Source organism: Artemia franciscana, chromosome 13 (assembly GCF_032884065.1).
Source record: "Artemia franciscana chromosome 13, ASM3288406v1, whole genome shotgun sequence".
In the NCBI taxonomy this organism is placed as follows: Eukaryota; Metazoa; Arthropoda; class Branchiopoda; order Anostraca; family Artemiidae; genus Artemia; species Artemia franciscana.
The window spans coordinates 36,178,103-36,194,483 of record NC_088875.1 but is presented as its reverse complement, the minus strand read 5'-3'; the positions used below and the strand labels follow the sequence as shown (position 1 = coordinate 36,194,483).

The 16,381-nt window shown below is 32.5% G+C and overlaps 1 protein-coding gene across 2 annotated transcripts in view; it reads left to right on the top strand.

Moving 5' to 3' along the window:
- The first annotated feature begins 265 nt into the window (after window positions 1–265).
- The window catches only part of LOC136034875 (calcium-independent phospholipase A2-gamma-like), a 30,937-nt gene continuing 14,821 nt past the window's right edge, over window positions 266–16,381 (top strand). The window contains exons 1-5 of one of the 2 annotated variants that reach the window (XM_065716354.1): window positions 266–469; window positions 6,724–7,114; window positions 9,164–9,301; window positions 11,436–11,637; window positions 14,075–14,352. In XM_065716354.1, the coding sequence (XP_065572426.1) occupies window positions 438–469; window positions 6,724–7,114; window positions 9,164–9,301; window positions 11,436–11,637; window positions 14,075–14,352 (1,041 nt within the window). In that variant the 5' untranslated portion in view covers window positions 266–437. The remainder of the gene's footprint in view (window positions 470–6,723; window positions 7,115–9,163; window positions 9,302–11,435; window positions 11,638–14,074; window positions 14,353–16,381) is intronic. The other variant, XM_065716355.1, reaches the window with a different exon arrangement.

The following is a 16,381-nucleotide window of genomic DNA, read 5'->3' as shown; positions in this document are numbered from 1 at the left end:
CTTGCTAGACTACTAAGTTTTTCTTTGAATCGAATGCAACTCAGGTAGCGGGTCAAAAATGTGGTTTAGGTGGGTTTGAGTAAAACCGTTTTAAGCCTTCTTTAAAAACCGTCGTCTTTAATCCATTGAAGTTGCAAAGCTTTTTCATCTTATGGATTTTTAACATGTTGGACATGGCTTCTTCAAAGTTAAATGCATCAGGTCGACCACGGGTTCTGAAAAACCTGAACACGGGTAAAAAGTCGAATTTGTCGAGAATCGCCTGGAAACCAGTGAAGAAGACGAGGATTTTAAGGCATCGTATGATCCTTTGCATAAGGATGCAATCGATTTCAAGTCTACTGCGGTACTGCGGAATAACCAGCAGAATAACTTCGATTTTTCCCATAAAAGGACTTTGATATTCATGTGAAATCGTCTTATTTAAATACAAAAATATGACAGTGGTCAACATTCACAGTTTAAGTAGGTAAGAGGTGCTGCTATAAGATAATATAGCATAGGTAGAACGTGAAAACAAACCTTATAGTTAGAATTAGCCTAAATCCGATCTGGGTGGCTACACGCAGGGAAATATCTTCAGAAAATAAATGGTTATTTAAATAATAGTTGTACTGTTAGTCTAGATTCCTTGTTCTAGGCCTACACTGTTTGGCATCAGTTTAGCATTCCCACTATCTAGAAAGAAACACTAAGATTTTGGTAGTTATTTGATCCATAAATGAGGTATAGTATATCCTTAGAAACAGAATTTCATCTTAAGTTCAAATAGCCTAGCATATAACATTGATTTGTGTGAGAAACAAACTTTACTCCTATTCCCTTACTTTGCAGTCACTGCTCTTGAGGCTGATTCAACAATGTCAAAATAATAGCACTTCATTTCAAAGCCCATACACAAGTTAGGGTATATATTTCTTCAATAGGGGGACAGGGTAAAGTTTATTTTCAATTTAAGATAAATATATTTCAGGATGTAATTCTGATTCTAAGTGATTGTCTACTTCATACTTGTCCCATGAGTGGGATTGTTATTAGTGGTAAACCGCAGTCTGGAAGGGTCAGCTGCCCCCCCCCCCCTTTCTCAAAGTAAATTACACCCCTGAAGGCAGAATGGTAAAATTATGACAGTTCATATGATGACTTACCACTAAAGTGAACATACCACTCAATGCCTTGTTTATGTTCTTTACAAATATAATAATTGGTTCTACTGCAAATTGAAATTGAAGCACTTTTTGAGCTCTAAAAGTGACAAATTTTCAAATAAAGTATGAGTTATTGCTTGTTTTCAACAAAATAATACTATGTTTTCTCAGTGTCATCTTTTCTTAGTCATTTTTTTAAAAATAATGCTATATTTTCTTAGTGCTAAAATTATTTAGAATAAGGTTAGGTCAGGTTAGGTTAAAAAGTGCTTAAATTTGAATTTGCAGTAGAAACAATTATTATATTTGTAAAGAACATAAAAAAGGCATCAAGTGGTATGTTCACTTTATTGGTAAGTCAGTTATATGAACTATCACAAATTTACCAGTAGAATAGGCTTAAAAAGCTTGATGCTAACAGAACTGCTAGAACAGACAACATACACACAATATTATTAAAAGAAATAGCTAAATATATTGTCAAACCAATTGCTACAGTGTTTGAGATGTCCCTTGCCTCTGAACTATAAGTTGGCTAATGTTAAGTCAATATATAAGAAAGAGAGAAGGGACCTTGCTAGCTATTAATAGGCTATAAGTCTCATATTGGTTGTATATAAAGTACTTGAGGGCATCATAAACAAAGCATTGGTCTCCAACCTAAAAAAGAATTAGCTGCTTAGCAAAAGCAAATACAGTTTTATAAAGGGATGTTCAATTGATACTTATCTATCAAGTCAAGTGATTCTGTGACTAAAGTCTTTGAAACACCAACTACTAATTTTGAAACTAAAATATGAAGTGCACAAAGATATGGCAGCTTGGATGAAAGCCTTTCTAACTGGCAGAACTCAGAGAGTGTTGGTGTACAACTGCAATGGTAATATTGTTTTTCTGAATTGCAACCAATTGAGAGTAGAGTACCTTGGGATTATCCTGGGTCCAACATTATTCAGCATGTACATTAATGACTTTACAACTACCTTGACAAATCCTTTGATGCTATATGCTACTGATTGCAAACTCCCAGGACTGGCCCAAGACAATATAAACCAGTTGAATATACAGGAAGATTTCAACCAGCTATTGAAATGGTCATCAGATTAGTCTCTAGAGTTCAATGCCTCAAAATGCAAAGTTCTACATCTTTTGTATAACAGTCCAAATTCTTTATATTGTTTAGGAGGTGCCCAGCTTGAGGCAGTTGGTGAGGAGAAGGACTTGGGGGTCATAATTGACTATGAATTGAAGCTTTGTTGTCACATACAAACTCAAGTTGCAAAAGCAAACCTAACCCCTGGCTTCATAAAACAAATGTCCACCACCCAGAAGCTCTATGTGATAATGAAACTTTATAAAGCCATGCTGCCATCACCTAGAATTTGACATGACCCTAGCCCCTCCAAGCTATATAGTGGATCTGAAGGCACTGTGTAGTGTTAATATCCCTTCTTCAGTATACTATATAATAAACAGGAGGCATAATAAACAAAAAGAAGGCATTGTAATAGTAAGAGGACATACCAGGAAGGTCTCCTATGCACTTGGCAAGAGCACCAGCTCTTCTTCTCAGTCTCTTATGTTCCACCCCAAAACAGCCTGTCTAAAGCCACCATCCAATCTCAAACTCTAGAAGCATTTAAGGAAGTAGTTGATCAAGACTGGGTCAATGCTGAATGGAGGCTAAACTAAAATGTCTTATCATAACTTTGAAACACTGCCAGCAAGATTGAGGCCCATCACCACCTTTGCTCACTGTAAATGCAATTTAAGGTATAGCAAATAGTTTTTGATGCATTAAAACCATGATACCTTAGTGTCATTATAAAAGAATTTCAGGTTTGTTGGACCTTTAATATTCTTTAAAGATAATGTATTAATGTGGAGACAATGAATGTGAGTAATAAAACTTGCTGCATAACATAAAGTAAGAATTTTTTATTTAAATGTTTTCCTTAGTCTTATACAAACTGGTATCCTAGGGCTATATATGGAGCCATGGGGGAGGGTCTATTTTTTGTGAAAAAAAAACATAGCATATTTTGAAAGAGAATGAAAAAAAAGCAACAAATAGAGCATTCACCTTGTTCCTACCTCAGTTATTGAATCTTGTTTAATGTGTTACAGGTAAGTATTTGGTTGGGAAAAAAACCTATTTTCCTACTTTAGCAATTGAGATAAACAAGGTCCTGACCCTACTCATCTATCCAATCACTTAGGTCAAAACAGTATAACCAATCCATCAACCAAATAGCAATGTCCCAAATTCTGAAAAGTTATCATTAATAAATGTAAGTCATTGTACAACTACAAGCAGAAGCACTTTAAATCCAATGAATATTCCCTGGTGATCATCTTCTATCAGGGCTCCTCAGAGGAATACACAATTGCCAATATGAATTTTTGCACATTAATTTTTTTACCTTAGCAAGTGGCATGCCTGTCATAAGAATTTTTGGCATACCCTTGAGTAGTGTCACCTGGGAAATATGTGCAAAAAATAAATATAACAAAAAATATACCCTACAATTTATGCATAGCTTCCTTCACCAACTCTGACCAATGACTAATTAATTTTTTTTACACTAGTCTGAAAGAATACCATCCTGAACAATACACCCCTTATTTGCATACCAAACTTCCATCAAAAATGCCCAATTCCATTTAGTGCAAAACCTTCCAAGAAATTAATTCAGGCTACCCACCATTAACAAAACCCCTGCTTAAATTGAAACTTACCTTTATTTTATTAAATTATGGAAAGAGAGATAAACCAGGAGAGTTAATCGAAATATCATTCAGTATTTCTTAACAACTTTTATTATATTTATTGAAGATTAAATTTTTAAAAGTGCCAAGTAAGTTTATTAGTAGAAATACCTCTTATGATTAATTTATGGCTGATTATTTGACATCTATTCTTAAAATCAATGTAGTTACTGCAAATTCTTGCTTATCTAAATATTTTGGAATAAAAAGTTGAGTGTGTAATTTTTGAATCTTGATTGCTATCAAGGAATGGAAATTAACCACTTCAAAATTGAAATCATCTGTTTTATTTTATATTTTAAAGACTGATTTGTTATTATGTGGAATATTAATATCTAAAAAGTGGGCAAAATTGTCATTCCCATAGCTAGGTTCCAGAATTAACTCTGGTGGGTAAATATTGTTTGAAATCCCCATAGACTCTGCACAAATAAGTGTCAATTAAAAAAAAAAATCCAGTTACTGCAAATTCTTGCATATCTAAATATTTGGGAATAAAACGTTAAATATGTAATTTTTGAATATTGATTGCTATCAAAAAATGGGAAATTAACTACTTCAAAATTGGAATCATCTGTTTTATTATATATTTTAAAGACTTTTTTGTTATTATGTAAAATATTAATATCTAAAAAGTATGCATATTTGCCATTCCCATAGCTAGGTTCTAGAATTAACTCTCGTGGGTAAATATTATTTGAAATCCCCATAGACTCTGCACAAATAAGTGTCAATTAAAAAAAAAATCCAATTAGACAAAAGAAAAGCTTTCTTAAAAATCTTTTTTAAATTCCTAAATACTAAATTAAGTGCTAGATTTGTATATAATGTAGAAAAATCAAACAAGTCCACTCTTCTAGCTCAAACTATTACCAGAGAGTTTATTACTTGTAATGAATTATTAACACTCCAATATGAATTAAAATTAGAAAATTTATTGATTCCAGAGCAATATGCTTTAGATTTATTTCTGATTTCACCTAAAGTAAAAGACAGGTCAGTTACCGCAACTTTTGCCACAACTATATACATAATTGACATAACCAGAACGGATTCACTCTCTTTGGAGGAGTTGAGGGGAGGGTTCATTCTGAAAAATTAGAAAAAATGAAGTATTTTTAACTTAAAAAGGAGTGATCGGGTCTTGATGAAATTTCATATTTAGAAAGACCTTATAACTCAGATCTCTTATTTTAAATCCAGACTAGATCCATTGTCATTGAGGGGAGTTGGGGGGGGAGTGGAAATCTTGGAAAACACTTAGAGTGGAGAGATCAGGATGAAACTTGGTAGGAAGAATAAGCAGAAGTCCTAGATACATGATCGACATAACCAGACTGAATCTGCTCTCTTTGGGGGAGTTGGAGGGTGTGTTAATTCAGAAGAATTAGAAAAATTATGGTATTTTTAACTTCTGAATGGGTGATTGGATCCTACTGAAATTTGATATTTAGAAGGATATTGTGTCTCAGAGCTCTTATCTCAGTTCCTGGCCGGATTCGGTGTCATTGGGGGGAGTTGGAGGGGGGAACCTAAAATCTTGGAAAACACTTAGAGTGGAGGGGTTGGGATGAAACTTGGTGGGGAAAATAAGCATAAGTCCTAGATACATGATTGACATAACCGGAACGAATTTCCTTTATTTGGAGGAGTTGGGGGAAGGCTTAATTCTGAAAAATTGACCCTCCCCCAATATATATATATATATATATATATATATATATATATATATATATATATATATATATATATATATATATATATATATATATATATATATATATATATATATATATATATATATATATAAAGTCATTATAGATTTAGGAGAAGTCAAAAAAGTAGAAAGAGTGTTGGACTATAGAAGATTCATTGAGTAGGGTATGCTACATATAATTTAGGAGGGCGTGTAAGTTTGTTAGTATGTATTAAGGAATTATAGAAGTATTTTGGAATTTTTTAAAGTAGGTTTCATAAGTTATAGTGTTTCTTTCTGGAGAGTAGGATTGCTAAGCTGGTACCATGTAGTTTTTCAATGTAACTAAAAGGACTAAAAGAAAATGCTAGAACAATGAATTTTTTATTTTATTATGTTTAGCATGTTTTGATTAATTGCATTATTGTTTTCTTCTATTGTAATCCATATTGAAAAAAAAAAAAAAACAAAACAAAAAACAATAACATTTTATCTTACAATTCAGCAAACCCATTCTAACAAAAAACACATGACACATCACAAGTTGATAAATTAAAACAGAAACATAAGGGGGCTACATTGTTGAAATAATGACTGTTTATAATGGAAAGTAGAGTAACATTCAAGTTGGGCTGCTTCCCAGAAAGAAATATCCTGTTAAAATAAAAGTAGTCCCATTAGGCTAGATTCCTTATTTTATACTATTTCTTAATATCTTCGTTGATATTTTGATAATACCCATCCATTTATGGTCCAAGATATAGCCCTAGGATACATGACTAAAACAAAGCAAAAAATAAAACAATGAAACTCATACTTTATAATATGCAGCATGTGTATATTAATGACATTATTGTATTTTCTTATATTTTTTCTCTATAAACTAAGGGTTTTACATGTATTACGCATAATATAAGAAATCCAATAATGATGAGCGATAGGAGAAGTATTGCCCAAGATTGGGACTGAAATTCTAAGAAGATTAAGCCCTGCTATACTATGTCAAAAGGTAAAAAAAAACGTATTTAATCATTCCACTTCTTTTGTTTTTGTTATTGCTCTTTTGTTACTTGCCTATTGTTTGAGATTTTGATTTGTTTATTATTTAAGGAGGAGATGTATTTTTTCTGCCAGTCAGAGGCCTTACAGCAAAAGTGAGCCTAATCAGCTAGTCCCTCAATCAAAAGTCAAACATTTATCAAAAACTAGTGTTTTTGAGTATTTATTTGCTGTTGGTAAGACAGCAGTTGATAAGGTGCCAGCTATTGACTTAAAAGATATAGTACAAAAGTTTACTAGATTTGATAGTAAAGCAGTGTCTGCTAATATTAAGATTGGTAGAAACCAAGTTAAACATGAGAAGGATGACAGTGACAATTCAGTGAATGCTGAATCATCAGCAAGTACAATTCAAAATGTTATTGGAGCATTGTGGAAGTCAAGTGAGAGAAAACAGGCCATTCCAAAGTGGAAGCAAAAAGCTAGACCTATTGTGTCAAAGGTTAGTAAGTTTTTTTGCAGCTTTTCGTTTCTTCTTTTACATCACAAAATTTTAATTGTCATGTTTGTGTGTGTGTTATTAATGTGCTCCAATAAATTTGTGATATTCTGGTTGTTTTAGATGAAAAAGCTTTTTCCTGAATTATAATTTACATTTATTGGCTTTATGTCCATAAAGTTTGCAGCTTTCTGTATCTTTGTATGGTCTATTGTAAGGGCTCTGCACGGATTGTTTAAAAAAAAGTGTCTATGCTGTATGTATATCCAGGCACACAAAGGGGAGGGGGTTCTTCTCAGTTTGGTGAAAACAAAAATTGTGGATAATAAGAATAAACATGGTAAACTCTCATCCAGTGAAGTAAAATGGAGAAATATATGACAGACACATTGCTTCTTAAATATGAAAATAGAAGAAAAAAGACGAGAATAAAGGGGGATGGCTTACCTTTGTTTTATTTTGTTTATTTTTTTTCTTTTCTACTATTTATTTTAAGTTTATTTGACAATTTTCTTTTCTGGACTTTGAAGGTTAGTCCTTTAATTGTTTTTCTTTGTATATTATTCCTTGTCTGTTTTATTTCGCTGGTAAAAATTTACCTTGATGACTTTCGTTCTGAGTAATTTTTTTGTTTATTTTCTATTATGTCTATCCAGTGCAGTCTAAGAACATTCCAGTCTTGAAAAAGGATTTAAAAGTTTGAACTAGTTATTATTATTTTCACATTCAGATTTTTTTTGTACCTGGCATTTATTGTATAATGATGATGATTTATTGATGCTCTCACATCTCTAACGTCTTAGGTCATTCTACCACCAGTTTCCTTCTCCAAGCAAAAAATTTTTCCTTCTGTAAAAGGAAAATGTTGACCCTAAAAGGCTATAAACCACGAAAAATGTGTTTTCCTTGAAGGTTGTAATTTTGTACTTTATTTTTTACAGGAAATCTAGTTGTTTCTGATGTTGAAATGGGCTGTACCTTCTAGCTATACAAAAGATTCACATTTTGTTTTCCTGTTTTATATCCAACTACTGTAATTCATTTAAGTACAATTTAATTGTATATCAAGTCCAAGTTAAAAATACAAGTGGGTGAAAAAACTTTTCCTTACAGATAGAGATTCTGGATCTTTTTTTACCAGTTATGGCCATCCCTGACTTTTTCTCGCCAGGTAAATATGACTCTTTAGATGGCAATTTTTTTCAGCCTAGATCTCTTCAAGTTTCCTAGAGGATGTACTGGCCATTCACGCCATTGGTACATCTACAACAGTTATGCAAATCTTGATAGTTCTTACAGGCTGGTCACAGAACCTCCTCCCCCCTCTTGTGTATTGTGAGTATATTAACGCTATTGATTTTTCCGATATTTTTTTGCCCTTTATGAAGTTATATGGATCACTCAGAAAGATCCATTATTGGACTCGCTTGATTCAACAAGTCAAGATTTGTATCCCAATAAAGGCCTTATCAAGCAAGAAACTATAAGAATGAGAAATGAGTCAAAAGACTGACCTCTTTCTTTGGTTTACTTTTTTATACTTTCAAGCTTCATTGTGTAAAGTCTAAATATAATTTAAATCCAGTAATTTACTTACTTGGCCAATCTATCCATTAGTTGGTTGTTTAACTTTGAAGGCTTAGGATGCAGCTGAATTCGTATGTAATACTGTTTGGACAAGGGAGGGAGGCATTCGAAAAATGCAAGACATTATCAATATGTGAAAAACTTTATAATCCTAAACACATGAAGTTCAAGAATTTTAAATTAATTCAATTTGATTTTTAACGTAATATATAATAAATTTTACAATCAAAAGAGATAAGCCAAGCCCAAAATCAACATTTCCACATCAGTAAACTGACAAAAATAAAATTTAAGAAAAGATTCCTAAGTTTCTATCATAGTATAGCTGCTATGTGCATCTAGGTTATTAAAATACTAATTTTCGTTTTATTCCAACTTTTTATAGTAGAATAACATAGAAGATAATAGAATCTTTTTTGAAATACTATTTTTAGCTTTAGATACTATTTTGTTTTTTCTTTTTAGGAAAGTATTGACGCTCGAACCAAAAGAATCATTCATGCTTTAGCTCGTTACCGAAATGACGAAGATTTGCTTGTTCAACTTGATGATTTTTGTCAGCATCTTTTTGCTTTCCCTCAGGCTCGATGGGTTGCTGTTAGGGTATGTGCACATTTTCTATGTTTTTTTGTTGTTGTTGTTTTTTTGTTTTTAATCTAAATGTTCTCTTTAATATTATGTAAAATTATGTCAGTATTCCTAAATTACCTATCAGTTTTAGATTATGGTATGTACTCCTTCCCCTTTAACTCTCGTTTCGCCCCAATATCTTTAAGATAACTTCTAATATGAGATGAATTTTGTATCTAGAGCTAAATTTTACATTATTCAGTGGTGAAGATGTTTTCATCTGGCCAATATTTAGTGCGCTTCTGTTTTAGATCCCACTTGGGGGATTTTTTTCCCTGGCCAACTAAAAAATTGTGTCTAAATAAGTTAAAAAAAGAAAAATCCCTGTTAATGCGCTGGGACTATTGTTATTCTTCTTTAAGCGGGTATTCAAAAGGGAATTTTTTTTTTAAATTTCTAGGAAGACTTTAGTGACTTTCGTTTTTAGTCAAACATACCAAATAAAATTTATATAGTGATTTATTTGTTTTGTCCTAATAAATTTATTATCTCCAGTCAGAATTTGGTTTTACAGTCCGTTATTCTTACCATATATTCATGATTTATTATTCTCAAGTCATGTTTTTCAGAAATACAGTATTGTAGTGCTAAATATATTTATTTATTTTTTCTTCTTTATTTGCTTTGCCAAATATATTTATTTATTTTTTCTTCTCATTTGCTCTGCCAAATGAAAGTTTAATTGAAGCACCTGAGGAACTCCACCCCCTCCCCCCTTACCACGAAATCTTTGGTACAAAAAAGGTAATTTGTCTTCATTTCTTAGTTCTTTATCTATTTGTACGCAGTCCTATGGGTTAAAACAATTGATTTTGGCAGTAAAACAAATAGCAAAAGAGCACCATTTTTTAGGGTGCAGCTCTGAATTCTGGGCAGCAGCACAATTCTGACAGAACTTTGGATGAATTCAGTGAAATATTTTGAAAATTATACCTACTTTACCACAGGCTAAGTTGTAAAGAGGTATTGAGGATTTAATTTTTTTTTTTTTTTTGGAAGGCTAACCATATTTTTCATGTTAAGCAATAGAAACTGCTAGGAAGTGCTTCATTACTGATTTTAAGTTGAGCAGATAACCATATAAGCGGCTAGTCTTCATGTTCGTTGTCTCAGTTACCTTAGCTAGCTGGAAGAGGTGACGAGTCTGTTTTTAGGAACTCTTCTACTTGTAACAAAAAAGTCCAACGAACCGGAAAACTACAAAAATACACGGAAAAGTATGAGTAAGATTTTAAATATCTAAAATTTCTTAGTTACGGGATGCAAAGCATGTGTATATAATAGTAATAATAACAATAATTTATTTTTGGCCTCTTTACAGAACATAAAAATGCTGATAGAAGAGTATAAAAGAAAAAAAGAAAATACACAAAAACACAACAAAAATACTATACAAGTAGAAAACACCGAAGAATGAGTTAACATATCAATCACACTAAACTACAACATAGGAAATTAACAAATGAGACACCTCTGATGAATACCACTACAATTTAAACCCGGATGTAATTCAGAGGAAAACCAACGATACGTTCTCTACGCTTTTGGAATCTTTACGAAAGTTTCTCCATTTTCACGGTAATACAAAAAACTCTGTATTTCTTAGCGATATAATAGAAGTATTCCTGATCCATACGGGGAGGCCAAGGAAAAACTTACAATATCTAAAGAACTGTCTACGGATTACAAGGTGTCCAGTCTTGTTAAAATTCTTCCAAACCAGCATAACAAAAGATTTATGGGGCGGAAACTTTGCGTTGTAGAGCCTTCCTAGGCAATTCTCATCAAATTGCCCTTTTATTTTGGGAAGCATACTATAGGCCTTACGAAGTTTTTCTTGATACCTTGAATAATAAGAGTTCTGGTATTCTTCATATACGCACAAAAATGTAGTCCCAGAAAATTTAACGTATTCATACTTGTGATGGAGGATCAACCGACTAGTGTTTGCCCCCTTTTATATTAGCCTAGCTGACATTTCTTAATGCACAAATACTATATATAACGGACTAAAATAATTCTTCAGCAAATGCACTTCTATCCATTTGGTTATTTTTTTAGGAACAGCATCATAGCTGTTTCTCTGGTTAATCGTTAGATATTCTAGGAGGGTGTGACTTCGCTGCTTTTAAAAGTCAGAGAGTCAAAATCGGACACAGTCATACAATCATTTGTAAGAGAAGCCCTTGCTCTTGTTGGCTACTTGGATCCGCCAGATGCACCTGGTTTAAGAGTTTTATCCCTAGATGGAGGTGGAACACGCGGGGTTCTCATTATTCGAATTCTGGAACTAATTGAAGAGTTGACAGGTGGGTACAAAATCAAGACAAGTGAGATAAGCCTTCCATACAAATTTTTTAAGATTTTTAAGAGTATTTAAAATTTTAGCTATTCTGGTTTCTTTATTATTATAACTATTATTTATTTTTGTATATATTATGATTATTTTATCAATTTTTTATGATTGTTTTCAAATATTTAATTATTACTTATAATTATTCGTAATAATTATTTTAGTATATACAAATTTATACTAACTGAAGGGTTGATAATTGACAAGTAAAGACTAGTGGGTTTCAGCTCTGAATTTGAGCACCAAGTTAAAGTTTCCATTTCAATTCGTTAACTATTAAGTATTTAAAGTTTTAGCCAGTCTAATTTTTATTGTCTTTTTTTTATTAAATAAAAAAAAACTAGTTTTTTTAAGTGAAAGTAAGGAGCGACATTAAAACTTAAAACGAACAGAAATTACTCCGTGTATGAAAGGGGCTGTTCCCTTCCCAACGCCCCACTCTTTACGCTAAAGTTCGACTCTTTTTCTCAATTCTACTTTATAAAACAGTAAAAAACTTCAGCCTAAAGAGCGAGGCGTTGAGAAGGGAACAGCCCCTTTCATATACGGAGTAATTTCTGTTCGTAATAAGTTTTAATGTCGCTCCTTACTTTCAGTTAAAAAACTATTTTTTTTTTATTAAATTTCTGAACGTTTTTGAATTAATGCATGTTTGATTTTGGCTCTTTGCATATAAATTATTAAAATAAAATTTGCATATTAATTCTCTTTTTTTGGCTTAATGGCTTTCTCTTAGTTATGATCAGATGATTTTGAGAAAAAAGGGTGGGGGAGGAGGCCTAGTTGCCCTCCATTTTTTCGGTTACTTAAAAAGGCAACTAGAACTTTTGATTTTAACGATCGTTTTTATTAGTAAAAAATATACCTAACTTAAGAATTAACTTACGTAACGAACTTCTATATTCGTTTATTTTATTATGTATATGAGGGGGTTTGTTCCCTCGTTAATACCTCGCTCTTTAGACTAAAGCTTAAATTTTATCCCTATGCTTTAAGAATGACCCCTGAATCAGCAAGCCCGTTGAATAAATAGTCGAAATTACTAAAATTACTTTAGTGTAAAGAGCGAGGTACTAAGGAGGGGAAGAACCCCTCATATGCGTAATAATCTCTGTTCGTTATAAGTTTTAATGCTGCTCCTTACTTTCAGTTGAAAAAAACTTTTTTATATTTGTTTTTTCATTGTCTTTTTTATAATATTGCTACAAAATCCTGTTCCCCCTTCATGGAATTTCTATTCCTCCATGACATATTCCTCCAAGTAAAGATCCTCCCACATAGTCCCCTCCCCTCAACCCCCCCCCCCCAAACCAAAAAAATTCCCTGAAAACGTCTGTACACTTCACAATAACCATTACTGTATCTAAACACTGGTCAAAGTTTATAACTTGCAGCCCCCCCCCCCCCCCGGGGGGACTATGGGGGAGTAAGTCATCCCCAAAGACATAGTTATTATGGTTTTCGACTATGCTGAACAAAATGGCTATCTCAAAATTTTGATCTGGGGGAAAAAAGAGCGTGGGAAGGGGCGTAGGTGCCCTCAAATTTTTTTGGTCACTTAAAAAGGACGCTAGAACTTTTCAATTCCGTTAGAATGAGCCCTCTTGCGACATTCTAGGACCACTTGGTCGATGCGATGACCCCTAAAAAAAAAACACGCACCCGTGATCGGTCTTCTGGAAAAAAATACGAAGTTCCACATTTTTGTAGATAGGAGCTTGAAACTTTTACAATAAGGTTCTCTGATACGCTGAATGCGGTGGTGTGATTTTAGTTAAGATTTTATGACTTTTAGGGGGTGTTTCCCCTTGTTTTCCAAAATAAGACAAATTTTCTCAAGCTCGTCTGCTTTTGATGAGTAAGACTAAATTTGATGAAACTTACACATTTAAAATCAGCATAAAAATCTGATTATTTTGATATATCTTTTAGTATCAAAGTTCCGTTTTTTAGAGTTTCGTTTACTATTGAGCCGGGTCGCTACTTACTACAGTTCGTTACCACGAACTGTTTGATTGGTGCTACTAATAGCCTACCCTACCGACTATATTCTTTATTCCATAGTGTAGCTGCTAGGCGGTTTAGACAGCCCCAGCGTAAAGCTTGGGCTATTGGTAAAGATGAAGGAAATGAAATAAGAAAACGTATGCAATATTTTGAGTCTACGACCGACTGCGGAAACAGCTTGAGAATAGTTGACTATTTTTTTGAAAAGATATACGTTGAATTTAGTGAAAAATATGCTTGACACATTCAACAACAATTGTTATGGGACGATTTCAGGAAAATAACTTTATGACGAGGCATTAAACACTGTTGTTTTATTTTGTATTTATATAAAATTGTATTGTATTTATATAAAAATATATTTTTATTTGCAATTTCATTTTCAGGCCGTCCAACCTATCAAAACTTTGATTATATCTGTGGTGTCAGCACTGGTGCTATACTTGCTTTACTTCTGGGAATCCACAAAAAACCACTAGCAGAATGTGACTATCTATATAGAAAGATGGGTACACAGGTATTTAGCCGAAATCGATCCGATGCCATTTCAAGTCTCGTCCGATCGCATGCATACTATGACACCCTTGTATGGGAGAAAGCTCTTCAGGACAGTGTAGGGTTTGAGCCTATGGTTAAGTGTACGAGGAGTGGGTTTTGTCCTAAGGTGAGTTAATACTTCTTTTTTGGATTTTGCAAATGGCTATGCACAAGCATAGCTTGTATATATATATATATATATATATAGATAGATAATTTTTTATTTGCAATAATTAAATAAATAAGTATGACAAACCATTGCACATGCCTGGTGGCATACTTTCGCACTGACTTTGTTATTTACATTAGCACTGACAAAATAAAAATAAATCAAGCCAAAGTAAATACAAGCCTACAGCATCAGCATAAATATACAAAAAAAATAAAACAAAAAATAATCCCCCGCAACATATTAAACACAAAAGACCTAATCATTTTATATTTAATTAAATATTTGAAAACCCGTCATAACTTAAATATAAATCCGTCATACCTTTAATCCTCGAACCCAATAATTTTGACAAATTTCAACTTTGCGATTATATTTTGCAGCTTTTTAATAAATAGTAAGTTCGTTAATTCTGAAAAAAATTATTTTCATCACTGCTTTGTTAAGTTTTTTTTTAATAATTTTAAAAACTCTCGCTTATTGCTACATTCTCGTACGGATATTGGAATCGAGGTCCAAATTTTTGACCTAGTATGACGGATGCTGAAACCCGCTCTTGACGTAGGACGAAATTCACATGAAAAATCTGAACAATGAGTGGTTGGATAGTTATGAAATTGGGAATTAGTTGAAAAAATACCAGAGAAATTTGAAGGTAAACTATTGTATAAATAATCATGACAAATATTAGAAATAGAAATTGTATGAAGTTGATCCAAAGAATATATTCCTGAATTCCCATTTAAGTGTCTAACTGAAGATTCATGCTCAACATTAAAAAGAATTCTCATTGCTTTATTCTGGAGTATTTGGAGAGATTTAAATACAGATGGAAAAGTAGAAGCCCAAACAGAAATACAATAAAGAAAATATGGGTGGACAAAAAAATAATAAATTGCTTTTAGAATATTTTTAGGAGAAAAATAACAAAGACATGATAGAATACCAATATTTTGGGAAATTTTTAATGACAGTGTCTTCACATGTCTATGAAACAACAAATTTTCATCTAAAATAACACCAAGGTATTTAAACTGATCAACCCTTTTTAATTCAAGACCATTCAACAAAAGAGAGAATATACCTGAAATGACCAAACCAGTTTGCAAAAACAACATATATTGGCATTTTTTCTCATCAAGAGCTAGTAAATTCCTTGAGTACCAAAAAGATACACCTTGTAACATGCATTCAAGGCTATGGAAAAGAACTGCTAAGTCCTGGTGAGAGGAAAAAATTACTACATCATCAGCAAACATACTAATTTTACAAAGAGGCAAAACATCCGGTAAATTATTTATAAAAAGAAAAAAATAAAACAGGCCCAAGGACAGAGCCCTGAGGTATTCCATAATTAATCTGAAAAGTATCTGAACGAAGATCACGGGATTTATCGATACATTCTAGTCGTCTCCCAGAAAAATAAGATGGAAATAAATTAACAGTTTGTGATGAAAATCCATAAGACTTAAGTTCCATAAGAAGCAAAGAATGATTTACAGTGTCAAACGCTTTAGTGACATCGAGGAAAATAGCCAAAGCATGTTGATCACCATCTAATGAGTCATTCATATTCAATAAAAGTTCATGAATTGCCAGTTCAGTTGACTTTCCCTTTATAAATCCATATTGAGAAGTGTGTAATATCTTATTATCGAATAAATATTTTTGTAGTTGACTATTTGCAATTTTTTACAAAATTTTACTATAAACTGAAAGCAAAGAAATACCTCTATAATCTGAATAATCAGTTGAATTACAGCTGTGCACTCATAGTCGATGCAGGTCTAGAACCAATATTACTAAAATAATCTCCCAAAGCATTTAAAATATCTTTAGGTTGTGTAATTTTTTCCCCATTTATTTCCAGACAATGTACACTAGTACTCTTACGACTATGAGGACGTATTCTTTCATTTATCATTTGTCATGCCTTTCTCATTTCAGATTTATATTCCAGGAATTTATCATTATAGAATTTTCTCTT